Source organism: Protopterus annectens, chromosome 10.part0 (assembly GCF_019279795.1).
Source record: "Protopterus annectens isolate FY-2018-M chromosome 10.part0, PAN1.0, whole genome shotgun sequence".
Taxonomy (NCBI): Eukaryota; Metazoa; Chordata; order Ceratodontiformes; family Protopteridae; genus Protopterus; species Protopterus annectens.
Window position 1 is genome coordinate 1,442,953,815 of NC_056744.1, and position 23,963 is coordinate 1,442,977,777.

Here is a 23,963-nt window from a genome sequence, read left to right on the forward strand (position 1 = left end):
ATGATTTCCATAATAATTATGTAGTCTACAATGTTACCAGACTCCCTGCTAGTTGTAATAATGCCTTAAACTCATTTCATAGATTAAGAGCAAGTAAGTGCACAAATGTGCTTAAAACCATAAAAAGAAGCAAAATAGTACAATTGGGATAGCTGAATTTAAAATATTTTATTTAGAAAGCATGCAGTATGCATTCATTATTAAACCACATCTGGTTAACAAAATATACAAATTATCCATCCATTTCAAACATATTGTATTTGCTTGCCCTCCCTCTGAATAATACATAATTTTGACATCTGGCAGCACAATATTAAACATCCAGTTATAATGCAGCTTGTGATGTCACCAGACTTCCTTCTTATAGCATTCATTCTTTGGTACTTAAAATTTTAAAAGACTCACAAAGAGCTGATATCCAAATGCACCTTAACTAGTAAAAGGAGAACATTAGCACTGTGACTGCTGATGATGGAAACTTAAAGAGACAGAATGCAGATGCCTTATTGAAAGGAACAATGGGGGTGTTAGGCATGGAACAAGAAACTAAATTTGCAATTTCAAAGACTGGAAACCGATGACCTAATAGCATTTCCACACATCTGTGTGCACAGACTCGCCTTTAAATCTTGTTGCAGATCTAACAGAGTGTAGGATGAAATTTACTGAACAGAAAACTTGCATCATCACTGCCAGCCACACTTGCTAAGCACATCTTGTCTTGAACCAATAATCCGGATAGCAAGCATGAAGTGCAGCAGTGCAGGGAGGAGGTTTGTTGCATGTGATGATGCAGGAGTACAGGGAGGAGGTTTGTTGCATGCGATGGTGCAGGAGTACAGGGAGGAGGTTTGTTGCATGCGATGGTGCAGGAGTACAGGGAGGAGGTTTGTTACATGTGATGTTGCAGGAGTACAGGGAGGAGATTTGTTACATGTGATGTTGCAGGAGTACAGGGAGGAGGTTTGTTGCATGCGATGGTGCAGGAGTACAGGGAGGAGGTTTGTTACATGTGATGTTGCAGGAGTACAGGGAGGAGGTTTGTTGCATGTGATGTTGCAGGAGTACAGGGAGGAGGTTTGTTGCATGCGATGGTGCAGGAGTACAGGGAGGAGGTTTGTTGCATGCGATGCACCTAATGTTCAACACAGGACATAACCTTGAGAGTTCAGTGGTTAGCAAAGAAAGATGTCAAGCACTGCTTGGAGGCATTTTCATTTTCTCAAGTTTTGTAAGATAACAAAGTACTCAACTAAATCCAGCTATACTCACTAGGTAGAAAAATAAATCAAATGTGCCTTTTCATCATCAAGAACTCAAATCAGCAAAATATCTGTGGGTAATAAACACTTATGCTTAGGTTTGTAGTAATCCTAAAACGTTAAAGATACTGCACAGGCCTCATGTTTATACCAGATCCTGTATCTTCAAAGACACAGCCACCAACTCGTCAACACAGAAAAAAATCATGAATGTGTGAGCTGCAAAAACAGGCATGGAAAATGTGAAATGGCTGTTGTTAGACTGCAGAAAGTTGTGTGGGAGAATGTTAAAAGAAGGGTTATATGTGGGGATGAAGGAAAGTGATATGAATGGGGATTAAGAAAATGGGAATATTCCCACATGTGGAGTTAAGAAATGTAGGCGACATGATATGAGTGCAAAGGTTTATGTCAGGAAGGTATGAAGCAATTTCACAATACAAGAAAGATAAGGGCGCAAGCATAGGTTTATAAAGATAAAATTCTCCCTAGATCTAAAGAAATATAACAGAGAGAGAGAGTTGTGCATCCAAGGAATACTTTTACAGAAAAGATGATAGAGGAATAATCCATTCAGATACTGACAAAATTATGGTATAAGTGAAAACTGGGAACAGTTAAAACATAAGGGAGGTAATTTGTTCTGAGCTGGTTATGCATAAATTAGATAGGCTTCTTCTGTCATAAGCTAGAATTAAATGAAATACATAAATGTACAACACACTACAAATGTGATAAAATAATATATGATTCAATAATAATTCAGACTCATGCTATGGTTTTACCATTCTGTAAACCTCTGTTCATTTTGAATTATACAGGGAATAATATTTTTTCCTTGCACTTTCCTTTACTTTACTACTAGTGCCATGTGTTCCAGACATCATCAGAACTGATGTGGACTGTGATACCAACATTTTAGCCATTTTCTGGGATAATGCCAAAGGGGCAGAGTCATATACAGCTAAAGCATTAAACAGCACTGAGGAAGCTACATCCTGCAAAACGGAAAATACCACCTGTGAACTGGATGGCCTGCTCTGTGGTGCAAGCTACTTTGTGACTGTTACAGCTCATGATACACAATGCAGCAGCTTAGAAAGTTCTCATCTTGCAGTGGACACAGGTAATGAGCATATATTCAGGTATTATGTACTAATAACTACATAATGTAATAAATGATATGTACTTTCTTGAATCAGTGTTGATGTTGTATTCCATGTAATGACGGAACTACGAGAAGGGACATCTTATGAATTTATTTTCTAAGTGTCAGCATCACTGATCTGTGTCTGTTTATGGTAGATTTCCAACTAAATTTTAAGTATGGCAGTTTAATTCCCCTTCTCAACTGGCCTTCACTGGCTGGGATATCTCCAAATAGCCCGTTAATCCATTTGCTCCATTTCTGGGTGACAGCAGTCAGGTTGTGAAAAATAGTTACTTAGCCCCATTATATTCTGGTGCTAGTGATTGTGGCTTACACATCCTATCCTTTTCTCCCAAAGCAACTGAACAAAGGCCTAACTACAGGCTAGATAATAAATCTAATGAAGTCCTGAAACCTGTGTAAAGGGTGGTTGTACTGCAATATTGACCCAGGACCTCAATACCACGTCTAACGGAGCAAGTCAGACAAAGCCAATCCTTTTCTACCTCTTTGCTTGGTGAATCACTTGTCAAACCTTTGACAAAGGATTAGTCCTAATCCAGCCACTGTAATTACTTCACATTCTCAATATAAAAATAATGTCTAAGTTAGTGATAGTAATTACAGAGTTAACATACTTGAAATTTGAACAAACTGCTGTTGTGCAGATATTTCATCAATAAAAGGCATACTGAAATTAGCATGTGTTTTGCTCGGAGACCATTATGACTCCATTGCTGGCAAGTTGCCAAAATTCACTCTGTTTATTTTTTTCCATCAAAGGCAGTCATGGCTTTGAAAATAATAATCTAGGGGTGTAGCCAGAAGATTCCATTTCATACTCGCACATTCCTTTTACTGCCACCCTCCCACCTACCTGACATTTCAAACGAATGAACACATCTTTCAAAATGTTAATAAATGTTCATATTGTTTATAGATTTGCATTCCTCTCTGTAAGCAAGTTATGTACTTGTTGTTTGAGGCATTAATTTACACAGATGTAAAAATAATATGGCCTGAAAAATGTTACAATGTTTCTGAGTGATGTAAAGGAAAAGCATACTCTGTAGTGTACAAAATGTATGCCTGGCTACACCCATAACAGAGAGCCTCTACTTTTGGTAATAAAGTAGAATTTTAGTCATTTCCACTTGTAGGTATACATTGTCTTGCTAAATTACACATTTCCACAAAGAATGTCTAACTTCTGGCATCTGAAAAAGGGGCAACCATACAGAAATAGAGGACATGATTTTTTTTTCTGACATAAAATGTGTGTGTAACTGTAAGGGTTATCAGTATATACTTATTGCTATCTATTACCTTTTGTAGCACTATATATGTAACTATATATACGCAGCAGGGCTAGCCACCTGGCAGTGTGAACCTTGGCTGTAGATGACTGTCACTGTTGAAGTGACACCCCGACCCCATGTGCAAAAATGGGAAAAAGATTTTGTGGATGAATGGATGGATAAATATATGCATATGTATATATATATATATATATATATATATATATATATATATATATATATATATATATGTGTGTGTGTGTGTGTGTGTGTGTGTGTGTGTGTGTGTGTGTGTGGTGTGTATGTATACAGACATATCTATATATGTATGCATGTATATGTATATATGTATGTATATATATATATATATATATATATATATATATATATATATATATATATATATCTATAGGAACATCCCTAAAATCCACCTCACGCCCCACCAGCATAGCTCTCAACCAATCAGGAGCTTGATACAGTGACATAGTAAGAAAATGTGAATTAATATAGATTTTATTAAGAGAAGTCAATTCAAATCATTGCCATCATTTATTAACTCCTTCCTTCCAATACAGCTCTTCTGAGTGTATACTTTGAACTCTTAGTGGGTGTGGCTTGATCCTTTAAAAACTATCACATTCCAGTTCAAACAAATATTCATATCTCTGGAACCATAAGTGTTACTAGGAAACTGTAAATGGCAAACTATTTAGTATAAATTAATCTTTACATTTGTGGTATTCATTCAGTTTGATGCTTTAAACTGGATTTTATAAGCCAAAATCAAGGCAGTGAATATCACTTTTGTAATGTTGTAGAAACAGCTTATGATATATCTCAGTAACCATTACATACTGCCTGCAGGATTTTCTTCATACAGCTGTGAGCTTTCATACGAGGCTATGCTATGCAGCTCTGTGTTACCTGAAGTTATGCAAATAATGCTCAGATAGAGGTCAGATATCAATACAATTGTTTGTGCCATCATGCATGCTTTAAGGTGAACCCTTCTGAAACCTTCTATGTAGCATGGTTTTGGAATTATTAATGCAAACATGAACAAGCAATATTTGATGCCTAGTGGTGTCAGTAGGAAGTAACTGCAGAAACACCTAAGTGTTAAGTGTAAGCACTGCCTTTTCTCTGAAATCAGGAGCGGCCTTAGGTCAACTGCCCTAGGCAAAAGGGCTCCACTGCACCCCCCCACCACACCACCCAGTGCCTCCACCCTGGTCTACCTACACCAAATGAATACTGGAAAAGCGCCCCTGCTAGTCCAGCGCCCTAGGCAGCCACCTAGTTGGCCTATGCCTAAGGCTGGCTATGTCTGAAAGTCACCAGTTTTAGGAGGAATTAAGAGGAACAGAAAAAAAATTTGAGTTACGATGAGAGATGCTCTTGAAAATCAGGCACAGCTTACTGGTATGCCCACCAGTACCTATTATGTTAGTTTTTAAATGGGCTAAACTGCTAGCCCTTTTCACCACTGTACTCAAATGAACTGTCAGAAATCAATACTCCTCTCTTGCTGATTTCCTGAAGATGAAATAAAGAACATAAGTAACAATGTTTTTATTTACTAACACTCCCAGTACTACTCAGAAGATCAGTTTCCCTACCCATGAAATCATTAATTGCACAGTTAAAAGCTCCTCCAGCAGCTTCTGAAAACCGCTAACCTCTTTCTTTGGAACGCTTGGTTTCTCAAGAACAGAAGATAGAGCATTGTAAGTACAAGGGATGGGGTATCAGTTTCAAATTATCAGAAACAAACCAAAGAACCAGCTGAATGAAACCTTGCTAAAAGTAAAACCAAAAAAGCGAAAAAATGTGGAACAGCCACTATAAATATCAAATATCTAATTTTACGCACTGAGGAAGAGTGTATATACTTGAAAGCTTTGCTTATTAAATTTTTTGATATTTATAGTGGTGGTTACTCCCCTTTTTTCAGTTTTAAATTAACCCTGATATGACTGCAGAATGTGAAAGTGAAAGTTGTGCAGTGTTGTTTCAGAGAATTCCTACTAACTGCATGGTTTCTTTGAAACAGCATTCTATGTAACTTGCTGCCTCTCGTGGGGGGAGGAGTTGAAGGCCAGGACAAAATGGCATGTTGTTGTGTCTTTCAGCTTTTCCCGGTTAGGGGTCGCCACAGTGGAACTCCGGTCCGCTAATGATTGGCAGTTGATTTTTATGTGCTGAGTTGCCGGCCCTAATGCACAACCTTCAACGAAGGTACGCCCATTCATGCATGTCTCCACAGTAGACGCTCTAGCAGAGAATCGAACGGGACAACGTCTTGCTGTGAGGCGACAATGCTACCGCAGCACCACCACCGCATTTATTAGGTGGTATTGTGGTTCCTACTTAGCTATCCTGATGAAACAATGAGCACAAGTTGGCTACATTGTAGCAAAGCACTAGGCACCTCTCAGGACCTACACTGTACAGAGGACTTACTGGACACACTCTGCATCCCCCAAGAACAGTCCTTGCAGCCATTAATTTTGTCCAAAGGATTATAACTGCTCTTATTGCTATTCCGAGCATGTTTGCCCTAGCAGGATCTGCAGGACTCCGTCTTTCTTAATGGTGCTACTGGACTTGTGTGGATACCTTTTACAGCATTTTTTTGTTTCAGCTACTAACACAACAAATGCTTCAGTCTGCAAATCTTACTTCATCTTTAAAACGTTGATGGAGTTGAAAAAAGTAAGGATGGGTTGCAGGAAAGTGAGTGTTATGCAGCAGTGTACTACTAAGATATGAGGAACACATTGTTCTGGGTTGCACTGAGACCCACAGACCTCCCCCACAGCTGACGTCATCCCCAGCACTATTCAGTCAATAGGAGAAACAGAACTGGCCAAAGATAACGGAAATCTACATCAGAGAAGCAGAACGTTGTCTTTGCCTTACCTTCCAGACTATGCTAACTAATTCATTATTACCCTACAACGGTTAAACAATCGCTAACATTAAGCACCTAATGAGCTGTAAATTGCTGTGCAGTCTTAGTCGATATATTTTCATGTCCTTTTCATCTGTTATTATTTCTTTTAATTCTTATACTGTATGCTCGCTTCAAGGATAATAATGCCCTAGTTCTACCAGTCTACAGTTACCCCGTTACATCTACTGTACTGAAGTGTGTACAGTGCGTATGCCTCCCAACATCCTTGTGACAATTGAACCAACTGGAAGAAGTCCTCCAGTATCGACAAACTAAAATACAAAACCACGGCACAAGAATCCGAAATGGATAAAACTGAACTTTAATCACTTAAATAAAAAATAACATCAAACATAAGCCCTTTTGTCCATTAACTATGAACTTCCTCAGATAATTGATCACTTCAATTCAGAAATTTAAATACCCTATACAAAACATTTGATTGGTTACTGCAGACATACCCCCACTCCCCAATTCGATTCGTCCAGCTCATTTTAACCAATGCATTTCATCAACTCCTAAATGGATAACCCCATTATACAACATTTCTATATGTAAATAAATCTTAAAATCTATGACATTTATTCAAGTGTTACATCCCATTCACATAAATAATCATATTTAATAAATTCACATCACCCCAAAGTCTCAGAGTTTATTAGATGGGTTTTAAGGACATAGTACCCTACACAGTGAGAATGTTTGCCATCGATGATTTTTTTTTTGGTGTCTAGCTTGATCTGGCATCTTGCCTTGTAAAGACTGTACAAAACTATTGCATAGCTATTTTTGGAGTATTTCAAATCACTTCTGGACATGCACAAGAAATTTTCTGAATATGTTCACCTGTTTTCATTCCTACTTGCCAGCACCTTATTTTCAATTTACCAAGAGAAACAAATGTAACATTTTCACCGACATAAGGTGTTTTTTTTGTTTTTTTACAAACTAAACTTACTTTTGTACACTGCAGTCAGGCTAGGTGTTCTCCAAATTTCATTTTGGTAAGTATTTTATCAACTTCAGTACACAAATCAGCAGTTCATGTCTGCATTCCACATTTCTCTATTCACAGTCACGAAATGGCAACAGAAAGCACAGTGTGAGAATAAAGTGTAAAAATGTGCTGGGCTTGCTGAACACTATGACAGGATGGGTGGCATAAATGCATTCAGTCTGCAACCACTACTTCCAGTTTTACATTTCCCACCTTTCTTCTAAGCTTGGTTACCTTTTAATGACACAAGATGGGCGTTCAGTCTTTCTAGTGTCAGCATTTTTGTAAATCTAATATTGTGGTATCATCCATGCCTGTGGTATTTATCTAAAATAAAGAAAACTGTCCTGTTTAAAACGAAAATACTATTTTCTACACGCACATACACACACACACACACACACACACACACACGCGCACACACACACACACACACACACACACACACACACACACACACACACACACACGCACATACACACACACGCGCACACACACACACACACACACACACACACACACACACACACACGTTCTTTAGGCACATGCTGCAATATTACACCATCACCCAAGCACATCAAGCTCAGACCTCTTTACACAACACCGTTGACAGGAGACAGTACCTAGTGTTTGCATCCTAGTTATTTCACCAGTAGGTATGTATAGTACCAGCAGCAAACCCCCAAAATAAAGAAAACTATCCTACATGAACATCACTGTGTATGCACTAGTGTGTCCTGTTCTCACACAAGTACAGACCCTTTCAGAAAAACACTCAAGTGTGTCATTTCCTAATTCACAGTGATCCCAAAAGTTCACTGTATGCTGTAGAACTCAAAGAAAAAGTATTTCCACAGCTTAAAAAAAAGCTAATGGTCTGAGACTGTCTCCTGTACTATTAGCTGACCCTCCCCTCATAAAATCCATAATATATGGATCAGTCACAATATGAAAGCAGTCCTCAAAGTTCTCTTAAGGCTACAAAAGATCAAAACTGTTTGATCTTGCAGGAGCAAAGCCTTCCAACCTCCCACAATCATTTATATAACAAAAATGAGAAGTCATTGCACCTCTGAGTAAATGGTAAACATCTTTGTGCCCATTTGCAGTTCTCTAGGTTGCATTATTTTGCACTTTAATCTGTCAAATAATTCCCTTTCCACATGGCAAAATTACAAATCACAACAGAGAGTCATGTGATGGATGCTACATAATTTATGAGCTTGGCTCCTAAGATGTATATTCTAAACATCTCCTTTAGAATTACTGAAATATATAACGTGTTTGCCTAGAACTAATTTAGCAAACCTTTGCCCTGAACTTTGATAACCTTTAATACTTTGGATGCACATTTTCAATTTGCCATCTCGGGGTAATATCTCGTGAAATACATTGTTGTCACTGTGCAATTCTTGATAAAATTGTGAAGCTCGCAAATAACATTTCCTAACTTAGATGTCTTAGATGACTATTCTGAAAAAATGTGGCCCCAGAATGTTAACAAATGCCAAATTTTTCTATGTGCATTTAAAATGAATAGTGTTTATTCCATATAGTGAGTACTGGGCATCACATAACATTGAAAATGCAGTAATACATTAGAGGTTCCCTCAAAAAGCAGGGAAATCCTTTGCAAAACTCCCCCTCGACCCATTGGTAAGGATTAATTTCACAACATATTATAGGCAATGGTAACAAAATGGTCTTATGTTTGCCATCACAAAGCGGGAAATAAGATCAAGTATGCAATAGTCTGCTCCACAGAAGGCAAACAACCACAAAATTGTTAATATATGAAAAATAGTCTTGCACGTACAAGTGTGAGTGCCAAAACTTCTTTTGTAAGATCAGTGTCATAGAGCACTTTGCATTCTTATTAAAAAACAAGATTCAAGCTGGTATTGCTTGTTTATTGAGTTAAAACAAGAGATGAGTGCTTTCACCCTTGTCAGAGCATCATCATATTTAAGTTATACATAGCAGTAACAAGCAGTATATAGTTTCTATTTTCCATATAAAAAGCTATGAAAATACAGCAAAGACTTTAACCTAAGTGCAACAGATCACATTCCATAACAATAACTGGGGCAGTGGTGCATGCAAGTGCAACAGATCACATTCCATAACAATGACTGGGACAGTGGGGCATACAAGTGCAACAGATCACATTCCATAACAATGGCTGGGACAGTGGGGCATACAAGTGCAACCGATCACATTCCATAACAATGACTGGGACAGTGGGGCATACAAGTGCAACCGATCACATTCCATAACAATGACTGGGACAGTGGTGCATACAAGTGCAACAGATCACATTCCATAACAATGACTGGGACAGTGGTACATACAAGTGCAACGGATCACATTCCATAACAATGACTAGGGCAGTGATGCATACAAGTGCAACAGATCACATTCCATGACAATGACTGGGGCAGTGGTGCATACAAGTGCAACAGATCACATTCCATAACAATGACTGGGACAGTGGTGCATACAAGTGCAACAGATCACATTCCATAACAATGACTTGGACAGTGGTGCATACAAATGCAACAGATCACATTCCATAACAATGACTGGGACAGTGGTGCATACAAGTGTAACAGATCACATTCCATAACAATGACTGGGGCAGTGGCGCATACAAGTGCAACAGATCACATTCCATAACAATGACTGGGACAGTGGTGCATACAAGTGCAACAGATCACATTCCGTAACAATGACTGGGACAGTGGTGCATACAAGTGCAACAGGTCACACTCCATAACAATGACTGGGACAGTGGTGCATACAAGTGCAACAGGTCACACTCCATAACAATGACTGGGACAGTGGTGCATACATTCTTTGGACCTGTAAAGTGACTGTTGCTATTTACTCCTTTTCTAACTACAAAGTCATTGAGCAGCATGCTCAATACATGCCAAATAAAGTAAGCAGCTAGGCCTGCATTTTTGTTTCATGAGTACAATATATAATAAAACAAATGACAGTAAGACTACACCTTGACTTACATGAAAAAACATATTCTCCATAGTGAACTACTATGGGTAACCTTGGTGTGCCTGTGTTTCAAATATTGTGCACAAGCAGCCTATTTATATGGGATAGTGTCATAATAATGATAGCAACAGTGTGTGCAGATGGAAAAGCAACACACAAGACTGGGCAGGAGCATCTTAATAAAATGCAGTATACTCAGTGTCTGAGTTAGTAGGACAATTGTCACTGTACACCTAAAGTTAGGCACATGATTATTAAGTATTGATATAGTATATGAAAGCTAATTCATGAGCTCAACCATACACACACATATATATATATATATATATATATATATATATATATATATATATATATATATGTGTGTGTGGTTTCTCTTCATAATCTCGAAATGCTGAAATCTCGAATTTCAGCATTTCGAGACCATAAAGCCGAAACCATACAAAACTGAAACTTCACAAACCCTAACACACAGCATACACCAAACCACACACAAACCACAACACCCACACCACAAAACAAATTCACAGAAAAAAAACAAAACACCAAACATATAAATACCTGCACTACACAAAAGTAGGGTGGCAAACCCTCCTGCACCCCCCCACATGGGGGGCTGCGCTCACCACACACCCCTACTTATATATACTAACTCCAAGATTGCACAAACAATAACAGACAGAACACTCACACCCAGACATTCCACAGTCACACACACACACACACACACACACACACACACACACACACACACACACACACACACACACATCACACATACAAAAACACCAACACATCCAACAATTACACACTCATACGTAAACCTACCTACCCTAACCCACACATACAACATAAAGACAATCTAACACACACAAACATACAAACTCTCACACAAAACCCTTAAAAAACAGTCACTTACCTTACACTACGACCCTAGAGACACAAATGATTTTATTAAGACAATGATTTTAAAATTTAACGCAAGTGTCAAATTTACTAGGTCAATTATTGAAAAGGAATGGAAGAGGTTTGTAGGACTTTCTGACCTCAAAGGCCTGCCCCCCAGGACCTGAAATTTGTCTATAAAAATTCCACAAACTTGAAGAGATTGTTGGAAAAAGGAGAAAACAATAAAAATAGAACGAAGGTGGGGACCTATAAATGTGGACGTTGTAGTCAATGTAAATACATTATTAACAAAAAAAGAATGAGTGTTGCCTTGTAGAAATAATTAAAAAAAAATTAGTAAAGGTTATTTTAACTGTGAGTCTTATGGGTTAATTTACCAAGTTACATGTGGAATTTGTGGATCTTTCTACATTGGCAAAACTGAGTGAAAGCTCAAGAGAAGAATTTATGAGCATCTCTACGACATCCAAAATAAAAAGGAGACTAATGCTTTATGTAGGCATAGTTTACATTGTCCTGAAGCAAAGTATTCTTTTTTGTACTAGAAGAGGTTAAGAAAGAAATTAGATGTGGCCTTTGGGAGGAAAAGATAGAATACAAGGAGCTGTGGTGGCAGCTGACCTTGGAAGCATCTTCTCCCCCTGGATTAAATGATAGTATTTCTATTAAATCCTTGCTAAAAATGAGAGCTGCTAAATTGTAAGATACACTCTCATAAAAGGATTACATAAGGATCATCACCTGTCCCTTACGATTTATGAATTTTTTATGAATTCTTTACGAATTTTTATGTATTTATTATTTATTTTTTACACATATAGAAAAGTAGTTATAAATGAATATAGAGTATTTAACATAGGATGAAATTAGTCACCTTTCACCACTAGAGGGAGCATTTGTACTATTCCAAAGCAGCATAAATATATATAAACAAAATATATGTATTTTATTTCCCGCATACGTTCTATATATATATATATATATATATATATATATATATATATATATATGTATATGTATATTACCAAAAACATTGGATAAAAAGTTTTTATCATCCCACACTTTTTAAGGTTCTTAATGTATTTAAATGTTTTTAAATGATTTTAAAGTTGTAAATAATTTTTAAACATCTAGACTGTCAGGATGACAAGTTTTACATAAAGTACGTATTTTAATTGTATAAAGAGTATCTAATTAGAACTAGAGTATATAAACAAGGAATGGAACTTTTTGTCTTTGTAGCTGATGAAGTTACGTGTAGAGTGACGAAAAATGCTTAAGAGATTTTGCAAAGCGTTTTATGCTTCTGCATGGATTATATTTTTAGGTGGAGTTTGTTGCCTACAAATAAAGTGAAGTCTTTCGATTCCCCTCATCTGAGCATTTTGTTTTAGATTACTGGTTCTTGGATCAGCTCAGGGTGCTGGTTTTACATGGTTTTTGCTATGATTGAACATGGTAGTTAGGTGGGGTGCCAGTTCATTCTGTAGTTCGTGTAGAAGGCAGCCTGGGATGTTGTCAGGTCCCATGGATACTGTGTTCTTGGCTTTGGAGAGTGAGGTTTTTACCTGTGCAGCCGTGATTACAGGAACTTTGCATTCTTCCGGTATAAAGATGGGCCCTTTAGGGGGTGAGAGGGGGGGTAAAGTTAGCACTTAATCTATCTGCCAGGATGTTGGCAATATCAATTGGTTCTGTATATTTAGTGTCATTGTCTGTAACTCAGAGCAGATCTGAGTGTTGCCATTGAGATTCTTGACATAGCTATATAATGCTTTGTGGTTCTCTTTAGAATCAGTGGCAATTTTGTTTTCATAACTAGCTTTGGAGGATTTTATGAGGGATCTCAGCTTCTTACTGAGGCTGATCAGAGAGTTCCTCCAATCGTGGGATTTTACTCTTTTTTGAAACAGTTTTTTTCTTCTGTTGTAGAATTTGTTTATGGCAGAAGACCACCAGATTGGCTTCCTTTTTTTGGAGGATAGCATCTTGGTTCTGTTAGGGATAGCACGATCCATGCACTCGAGTAAGTGCTTATAAAGTGCATTTGTGTAGGATTCAGCAGTCGTACCTCTATTGTCCATCTGCATGGATGTCATGAAGTTTGCCACCTCTGTCTTAAGAAGTGTGAAGTTGGCTTTGGAGAAATTTTTTATGGTTGTTTTCCTAATGGGGGGTGGGAGCAGGATGTGGATGTCTAGGGTGTTTAGCTTGTGGTCGGATCTGACCAACGAGGAGTTGACTTGTGGTGTGGAACACCGGTCACCCATGTTGGTGATGACCAGGTCTAGGATATTGCTGCCCCTGGTGGGGGTGTGGATAAGTTGATCCAAGGTGTTGGAATTGATGAATTCCAGAAAACGTTGAAGAAAAGAGTTGGTACATGAGTAGTTTTCCCAGTTAATGGTGGGGTAGTTGAAATCACTCATTATTAAGGTGTTGGATTGTACCTTAATATTTTCCAGTGTATCAAGAAAAGAGGAGTGGGAATGCTGGGGCATGGTGGGGGGTCTGTAGCAAGCTACAATCAGGATTGCGGTTTTGCCCAGAGTTAGTTGAATTTGGATAATCTCAGATGCATTATGCTGAGCAACTAGCTTGGAGGTGTGGATATCCATAATGAATATGGACACACCTCCACCTTTATGTTTCGGTCCGGGTTTGGTGGCCAAAAGGTGTGGTATGAATTATAACCTGGTAATGCAGGGGTGCTCTCTGGAGCTTTGAACCAGGTCTCTGTCACTGCACAGATGTTGATGTTCTCCATTTTAAGGAGTGCCTCGAGTGAGTGCATTTTGAGGTTTAGACTTCTAGCATTGAGTAGCATTACCCTTAGATTTTGCTTGCTTGTACCTGTTACGGTGGTGAATTTGTGCAAGAGCCTTTGCCAGTATATGGAATCCCAAGGGCGACAGGTGAAGGCCATCTCTGGCAAAGCAGCATGGTCTGTCGATCATGTCATCCCAGGTAGATACTGGATTCCCTTAGAATGACACCAAAAGCTTAGCCAAGTGTTGAAGTCAATCATTTTGTCCTTGTACTGTGTTATCATTCTGGGTGATGGCAGGATGTTACTCAGGGCTAGGGTCATACCTGCCTGGGCTACAAGATCGGAGAGCTCCTCCATGTCTCTTTTCATGTAGTCCAGGGAGGTATGTCTCAGGTCATTCACACCAACATGGACAATGACAGAGTCATATTTGTACTTGTTGTGGAGTGACCTGAGTGCGTGCATTATGTGGCGGATCCTGGCACCCGGCAGGCAGCTGACAGTAACTTTCACCTTGTCAAGCCTGGTGAGTGGAACATCAGTGTGCCTGACTATAGAGCCACCTATGACTAGAGTGTTGGGTATGTTATGCCTTATGGGCTGTAGTTGAGTGGCACACTGAGTATGTGGGCTATGTGTCATTTGGGTTGTGTTGGGGGGTGGAGGTCACTTGCATTTCTGCTTTGGAGGTCTCAGTTGTTTGGGCAGATTTTTACTGAGAGCCTCCGTGAATGTAGGTGTGTGTTTTGTGCTTCTGTGTGTGTGTTTTGGTGGTGTAGGTTTTGAGAGACTATGTGATGAGTGTGATGCAGTGCAAGTGTTTACCTTCTCCTCTTGACTGTCTAGTCCAGTCTTCGGTGAAGAGAGCTTTGCTTCCAGTTTGGCTATATAAGTGCATCTCTCACAGGTTGTAGTGTTGGATGGTAGGAGGAGAGGGTTGTCTGTGTACATGAGGATTGTCCCAAGATGCCCAGATTCATCAGGTAGACAGGAGAAAACACCGGGAGCTGACCTTTATACATGCCTGGATAGGTGCTTATTTATTAAGTACTAAAAACTGTTTTCCCGTAGACAAGTGAGGAAAGTTGAGTGCTGTAGTAATTTGTAGCGTATTTAGTGCTTACGAGTTCTGAACAAGTGCTGAGCTCAAAGAAACAGATTTGAGTGCTAAAACTAAAAAGCTGCCTAGTTGCAAGGGAAAATTTGAAGAGCAGACTTTATGGCGCCAGGAATAGTTTAACCCTAGTTAAATGGTGGGGGGGGGGGGCTCAGGAGCTTACAAACAGTCCTGGATACAACAAATCTGTATCTGGACAAGACTTGTTACAGGAAAGGGGGGAAGCAAGCTTAGAATTTTTTTTTCAGTAACATTTTTTTTTTCAGTAAAGTGGAAATGGAAAAAGCTGGAACAGAAGTTAATTCAAGGTTAAGAATCTGAGTGGGTTGGCCTTCACAAATATTCTCCATTAGATTGAATGAACTAATGACACTAGACTGGGAGGAGTGTCACAGATCAAATATACAGTATGGGCAGGCAACTGCAAAGCCACCAAGTATAAGAACACCACAACACTAGGGAGGGTGGGTAACTGTTACAGTTCCTAGCTGTAGCCACTAAATGAAAGTTTTAAACAGATCAAGGAGCAAACATACTCTAGAGAATGCTTTTAACTGTAAACAGACTAGATTAGAACACAGAAACATCAAAAAATCAAAAATGCACAGAAAAGCTCGGATAGAGCACTCACAAACAGAAAATACAACTCTCAGTATGAAAAAGCAGTTTACAGTTAAGTAATTCAGTAAACATGCAATTAGAGCCTGACTAAAACTCTCCTCCTGTTACATCACCATGTTACTTTTCCTTAGCTATTCCACCTTATATTCTTCATATTCTAAAGGTCACTTTACATGAAAGTTGGACTTAGTTTACCCAGCTGGACTTAATAGATACTCCACCTGCTTCCTGCTCTGCTTGAAGTTCACTTCACTTTACTTCTCTCTCCTTTTCCTCTTTATATTCTCCTCTATTACTCGTCTCTTTCCCAACTCCTTACTAAGACCCTATTCTAGAATTTTCCTCTTCCTTCTTGCTACTATGTCTATGGAAAAAAAAAAACCCTGAAAATAAGGGATGTGGTATTTTATCTGTATTTTTATCTTATCTAAACTTTAATGTATCTGTTACTGAAGTTAAATGCCTTGTAACTGTAGTTTGTTTTTAAATTTTGTCTGTTCTTTTGGAGCTTTTCTCCCCGGGCCTCTACTGAAAATGGACATATATCCAGCTAGACTAGTCCGGTCAACAAATGTTAAATAAATAAAAAATAAATAAATAGAATAATGAAACAGTATCTAACAATGAAAAATACAGTTAAAACAGTATAAAACAGTACATAAATGCAATGAAACAGTAAAAAAAGCTTTATAACAGTGCAAAATGTAGTATATTAACTGTATAGCACAATTATAAGTGCAGTTCAGTGAACTAAGTGTAAGAAATAACTTATCCTGCTCTTGGAATCTTAAGGAATTTCTGCTTATTTTCAGTAATGAAATACCATCCACAGCCTGATAAATAATAGATATATATATATATATATATATATATATATATATATATATATATATATGTGTGTGTGTGTGTGTGTGTGTGTGTGTGTGTGTGTGTGTGTGTGTGTGTGTATATATATATATATATATAGACAGATATACATCTACAAAAAAAAAACATTGTAAATGTGTGGCTACCAAGTAATATGCACAGGTAGTTGTGTTAAGTAAAGGCATGTTATCACAACTAATCCTCACCACAAAACTTTTATTTTAAAGTGCTTTTGCCCATTTCTGTTAATAAAGTAAATGATTTTTGAGATCTCTGAATGCTAACATGCCAACATGTTAGTTCATATTACTGATCACCTTTCTGAGAAATATTGTGTTCATCCTGCCAGCCTATCATGTCTCTACTCCTTCTTTTAGATTGATCAAATAAATCTAGTCTTTCATTAATCAGCCAGTCTCTGTGTTTACTGTAAAGAAGGGTAGTTATATTAAAGGCTATTTACATTAGACCTCATGCATCATTCCATCATAAAGCAATTTGGAAATTACAAATTTAATTATTGTCAAAATTCATTCCTTTCTTTTTTTATCGCCAACCATCCAGTTAAAGCAATATTTGTTTATATTATTATTATTATGGTGATCCCCTCACGACAGAACCCAAGAGAGTCATTTAATCTAACATAATCAGTTTAAAGAAAATTAATTTCACTGTTTAGCTTGACCACACTAAAGAAATGTGTTTTTCTTAAAGACTATTTCCTTTAAATATACATATTTATAAATACATACACCAGAATCTTTAACAACTTTTAACATGCCCACGAATCTTAACTTACCTTTCAAAGTACTCTTCTATTTTATAGGAATAAGTACATATAAAACAACCTATATCTGCCTAAACATAAACATAAGGCAACCTTTCTTTATATGCTGAACTTCCATTTTCATAATATATCTGTATATCTCCAAATTTCCTCCTTACATTTGCTAAACCACTGGTAAATGTTTCAGATGCTACAAATGTGTTATTGACCCTATTTGGTAGTTAACTATATTCTTAAGAAGTGTATTAATTTCAATTTTAAACATTAATATTATCACAGGACTTAATTTAATCTCCCCAATAATCCTTTCTCTATCAAATTAACCCTAGAAAATGAGCTATAACAGCCATCTATTATCGTTTTAATTTGTAAAAACAGTCTCATCTTCAAGAAAGTCCTCTTCTTTATATAATTGTATTAACTGCTTACCATATTATGAACATGCCTTTATTTTCTCACATCTCTAAATTGCTTAACTCACATTGAAATTAAACAAATACGTGTCTATCAACACCTTACCTTGCAACATGTCCAATTTTCAAGAAATATCTCTGTTACATAGTTACCAATACTTATCATAACATATATTATTGTGACAGTTACTAATCAATTTAACAATTAAAAATCTGTCATATCTTGTATATGTATGTAAGTTGGACCATCTATATTCAAAATTTGTCAGATTGATAAATCTTCAGTCATTATAAAAACATGTTAGTTGACATACAATCCATTTCCCATTAAATAAAATTTAATTCAATCCTTCATTCCAAGTAACTCAAATTAAATAAAATAAATTCTTATCTACCCTTCTCATATATTCTTTCATATTATTCTTATACTATCCATACATAATCATATTAATATCTATATTGTTTGTCATTAATATTCTCAAAATATTTTCTGCACACAACTTTTTCCAGAGTTCCACCACTCTTTTATATTTAAAAAAATGCAGTGTTATCGCTTCCTCCCCACAAAATAACACACTCTTTCAACTTTCTTTTTATATGGCACAGTCCTATTTACTGGTAACTGATTTATTACCAGTCTCCATAGGAAATCCTGACAATGTGCTATCTTGGTATACCACCATTTCCTTATTTTAATGGGTTTATTCCCTTCTTCTGGTAAGTTTTTCCATGGATTCACATAATAATATTGTTTCATCATATTGTTATACCATGTCCTTTTATCTTTCTCTATATTATCAAATTTTATTTTCCATGTTAGTATTTTTCTTGATAATTTTTAATTCTTCATTCACATATTCTTTGTCTCTTTTTCTTATTCTTATCGTCTCCTAGAATTCTTTATACTTATATTTAATCAGTAAAATGGACTTCATCAGATTCCATGTATGTTTTAGTTTTAAATGGAATCTGATGAAGTCCATTTGGACGAAAACGCATATATTAGAAGGCTGCCCATGTTTTTGGAATTGTTGTATCTACATCTGTGTGTTTCGTTCGGTGTTGTGAACAACTCTTTTTACACATTAAAGTTGAGTTATTTGCAGTCGAAGTCTCCCCCGCTTCTGTATATTTAATCAGTCTTACTAATACATTTTCATTCTCTTCATTTAAACACTTTAATACTCCATACAAGTTTAAAGAAGCAGAATATACAGCTGGATCTAGTAACTCCAATTCCCCTTAATCTTCCCTCATATACAAAACAAACCTCTTTGCATAGTATTTAATCTTGATCCACACACCAAAGAAAACACCAGTTGCATAATTTTATATTTTACTGGGATAATATAAACATCTGACATATACACTTTTTTCCCATTAATACAAAATTCATACAGATAAACTTTTTTCTTGAATGCTAATCTATATGTCCCCCAGAGAAAACACATTTCTTTTATTTGCCCTCCCCATTTCATCATAGCCACATCATTTTTCCCAAATTTTATTCCTAACAAAGACACTTCATTCATTTAAAAATACACATACCCAATTTTCATTGCATTCCTGTTTCCTTTAAACATCCATTCAGACAAAACAACAATTCCCACATCCATATTTTGTTTTTGACAACTGCAACTATACCATCTGTGTTTGTCAAAACTACTGGTATCACCACCTCCTTTTGTATCACATATCTAGCATCCTTCATTTTATAAGCTACTTCACTTTCTATCAGATTCATCACTAATGCAGATAATATTATACTTATGGGCATATTTCCTTACTCAGCCACCCAGTCACTACCAGTCTTACCCTATTATTCTAATATGCTGGCATACACACTGTCCTAATTCTATTACCTTTTCAATTTCTCTCCATAACATTCCACAAAGCATCATGTCCTGTGATATCAAATGCCTTGCAAATATCACCTACCAGAAATTTCACATTCTCCCTTTTACTTATAAGATCATCCACAATTTCATTTCACAACTAATAACCATTCTTGACATCCCTTCCCTTGTATACCATATATACTTTCTTCTATAATATCCCTCATCCTTCTTGCCATTCTGCTCTGTAATTTTCACATAAGTATTTTAGAATCTATGTTATTTAGTATGATGGATCTCCATTTTTATTGCATTCTTCTCATATTTTTTTCCATATAAAGTTTAATATCCCACTACATAATGCTTTATAAACAAAAGCATCCTGAAGCCATTCATTCAGTACATGTATAAAGATACCCTCTTTGCCAGGCCATTAATTTATTGTACATTCTATACTCTATACCATCTGGGCCTGATACTGAATCAAACGTTACTTTCTTAAATACTTCATTCAATTCACTAATAATAATTTATTTTCAAATTCTTCCTTGACTTGTTCTGGAAATTTCATTCCATTCCATTATCTCTCTCTGTCTTATTTTGTATCGTTATGCTCTCATATATGTTTTCTATAAGCCATACTACAATTTGCTATTCTGTTTTTTCTGCATCTCCTTTTACATTTTTCATTTCTCTCATCATTATAATATCTTCATTTAGGATTTCACCCAAATCTGCAGAGATCTCCTCCCTTCTCCCTTGTAAATCATATATCTGACTAAAAATAAATGCCATAATTTTTTCTAAATTTCTTTTATACATTTATTTTTCCATATCATAATGCACTCTTTATTATTCTCTAAATTTGCTAATTTATTTCTATAAATGTTTCCATATTTCACTTTTTCTTGGTTTACTACATCATCTTGCCACTGAAAAACACTTTTATACTTCCTTTTAAATAAAATCCACCACTCAGATCAGTTTTCATAGAACTCCTTCATGGTTATATTATCCTTCCCATAACTGTAATACTTCCCACTATCCAGATATGCCCCATAATTTCTCATTTATTCTTTTTATTCCATTTCCTGTTTTAATATACTCCCTTTCTTCATTCACCTCCAGTCATATTGCTAAATGATCTGAAAAAGCAATCACAACTGTATCACCATCTGCTACCACCAAGCCTTCTGATAATGCAAAATAATCAGGTTCAGATCCACGTGTCCTCCTTCTATAAGTCCATTGACATTTGTTCTATACATAACCTAATATTTGATTAAACACATTATCTCTTTTTTTGCTAGTTGTATATGCATGCCCTGCTATAATTATATAAAAATGTTGTCTCCACCGGACATCCACAACAGGCAACTTTCCTGGCCTAACCATTACATCTAGTGTTTTCACTGTTTTATTTTTTTTTTTTTTTTTTTACATAACACAATCACTCCAGAACAGCATTTAAGTTTTCTGCTTGCAGTTTTTTTTCCCTTGTCAGGAATCTTACATCATCTAACATAATAAAATCCACATCACATTTAACACACCATTCCAGTTTCTCTATCCTTCTTACAATGTTAATAATATTGTTTTGAATTTACTGAAAGTACTCTAATATTCTTGCTGCGGTGGTGCAACGGTAGTGTTGTTGCCTCACAGCAAAAGGTTCTCCCGTTCGATTCTCAGCTGGTGTGCGGGGAGTGCCTTCTGTGTGGAGTCTGCATGTCCTCCCCGCGGTTGGGTGGGCGTTCGAAAGACATTCGTAAATGGGCATGCCTTCGTTGAAGGTTGAACATTGAACTGGCACCTCAGCATTCGTGAAAATCTACTGCCAATCATTAGCGGACCGGAGTTCCACTGTGGCAACCCCTAACCGGGTAAAGCCGAAAGACAACAACTCTAAAATTCTTGCTTTATCATCTTTTTAAGTTTAGTGGAAATATTTTTAAATTTTAATTTTCTTATTTTTACTCTTTTCTCTATTCAATACTTTCCTCTGTTTATGTACAAATAATCCTTAATCCACAGAATCAGATTTCCTACTAGCTAAAACTTCACAAAAATTAAGTGTCAATCCTCTCTACTGACCTCTCTTCCTGAATGCAAACTCTCTTCTCATTTCCCCTCCATATTTTCTTCTTTTACATTTTCCATACATAAAAAAAAATCAGTGGAATGAAGGCTATTTTGCCGAAACCGGTATGGACAATAAAATTATTCTAGCCATTTTTATGGCTTAATTTAACTTTATGTGTGGTATTTGTGACTTTTTGGTTTCACCCATATGCTGGCCATTTGTTAATGTATCCTCATTTGGTTTGGCCCTGCATTGCCGTACGTGCTGAGCATTTCCACTTTGCGACCTAACAATGAATTCCTTAAAATGATGAATCTGAGAATAATTGTTTTTTTTTCTGTGTATGTTATATATTTAAAAACATGCAAATAAATGTTGAGATAAATGTTATGAATATGAATATGTAAATAGTGTAAAGAAGTATAAATAATGAAAGGTATAACCAAATTATGTTTTACTCTTCAATAAGTGTCATGGAACCTTTTACATCTAATCAACTACCACCAACTCAGGTGCAGATTGGTCTTCTGATTAACATCTTATCAAAAGGGCAGTAGACTCAGGGGTACAGCACCGCCACCACCTCCTTATGCTGCACTACAATGTCAGTACTGGAAAATTAATCCAAGCATCTGGGGTAGGATTAGAACCATAGACAAGTGTTCTAGCTGTTAAGCCACTGCTTTACAGGACTGCATTAGAAAACTGAGTCCCTGAAGTAAAGTGTAATGATTTAGACAGCCATACATTTCTGAAGGCTGGTGCAACTGCACCATGGTATAGTGGGCATAATGCCCTAACTACAGCCCAGGAGACCCAGGTTTCATTAACAGCAAAGACATCTCACTGCAGGTGATGATTGACAGTGTCTATCCTGAGGGTAGGGCACAAGCCTGGATGCTACTCACATTAGATACCTAGTGGCGGCTGGGGACACATAAGGGGGTGTTACCCTAACTGAGGATAAGTGGGAGACATTAACTGAGTCATGTCATCCCCACTGGCAAGCCACCCACTTGATATTTACAGGTACATACAAATGGAAGTTAAGGCTTAAGTTAAAATGTGCCCTTTGTTAGAAGTATAACAATACCCCAGTATTACTCAATCTACTCACCAGCCCAGAGTATGAGACAGATGAAGTCTAGGGGTGGCGTAGGACCTGGTGGATGATGAGAGGCACTGGTGGCAGCTGATGGTCAGATGCAAGGATGAGAAAGTGTGCAAAAAATCCAAATGGGGTGCTGTGTCTGCTCTGTTGTTGGAATATTTCTGGTTCACCTTTTTACCACTAGAAGAAATGCCTTAATAATATTAGTAAGAAAGAATTAATCTCAGAATTTCTGCAGCTAACTTATAATTAAAAATATCATCTTCAGCTGATTTTTCTTTCTTTTGACTCAATAGTGCCATGTGTTCCCGATGGTTTGCAAGCATCAGTGATCTGTGACAGCAATGATGGAGATGTATCATGGCAACCAAGCCAAGGGGCAGAATCATACTCCGTGACAGCAGTGGACAGTGATGGACATATTGTATTCTGTGACTCGGGCAATACTTCTTGTCAGCTTAGTGAACTGAATTGTGGAAAGCAATACAATGTAACAGTAGCAGCTATTGCCAACCTATGCAACAGCTCACAGAGTTTACCCATCAATATTCTATCAGGTACAGTTGCACTTGTCTGTTAAATTACTGATGCTAACAATCAGGTCAGTTTTGCTGATATCATAATGTTAGATTTCATAACTTTTTTACTGCTAATCTTTACTCTGGATTATACTAGGAAGTAGGATTGTTATGACTGAGTATGCAGTGCAGGTGCAGTATGCACCCCCCCCACACACACACACACACACACACATGTATTGTATCCCATTCCTATT

General features: G+C 37.0%; 1 protein-coding gene across 1 annotated transcript in view; it reads left to right on the forward strand.

Moving 5' to 3' along the window:
- Positions 1–23,963, forward strand: part of LOC122814297 — a 780,122-nt gene that overhangs the window by 456,224 nt on the left and 299,935 nt on the right. Inside the window, exons 50-51 of the mRNA XM_044086885.1 lie at positions 2,128–2,388; positions 23,485–23,745. Coding sequence (XP_043942820.1) covers positions 2,128–2,388; positions 23,485–23,745 — 522 coding nt within the window. The remainder of the gene's footprint in view (positions 1–2,127; positions 2,389–23,484; positions 23,746–23,963) is intronic.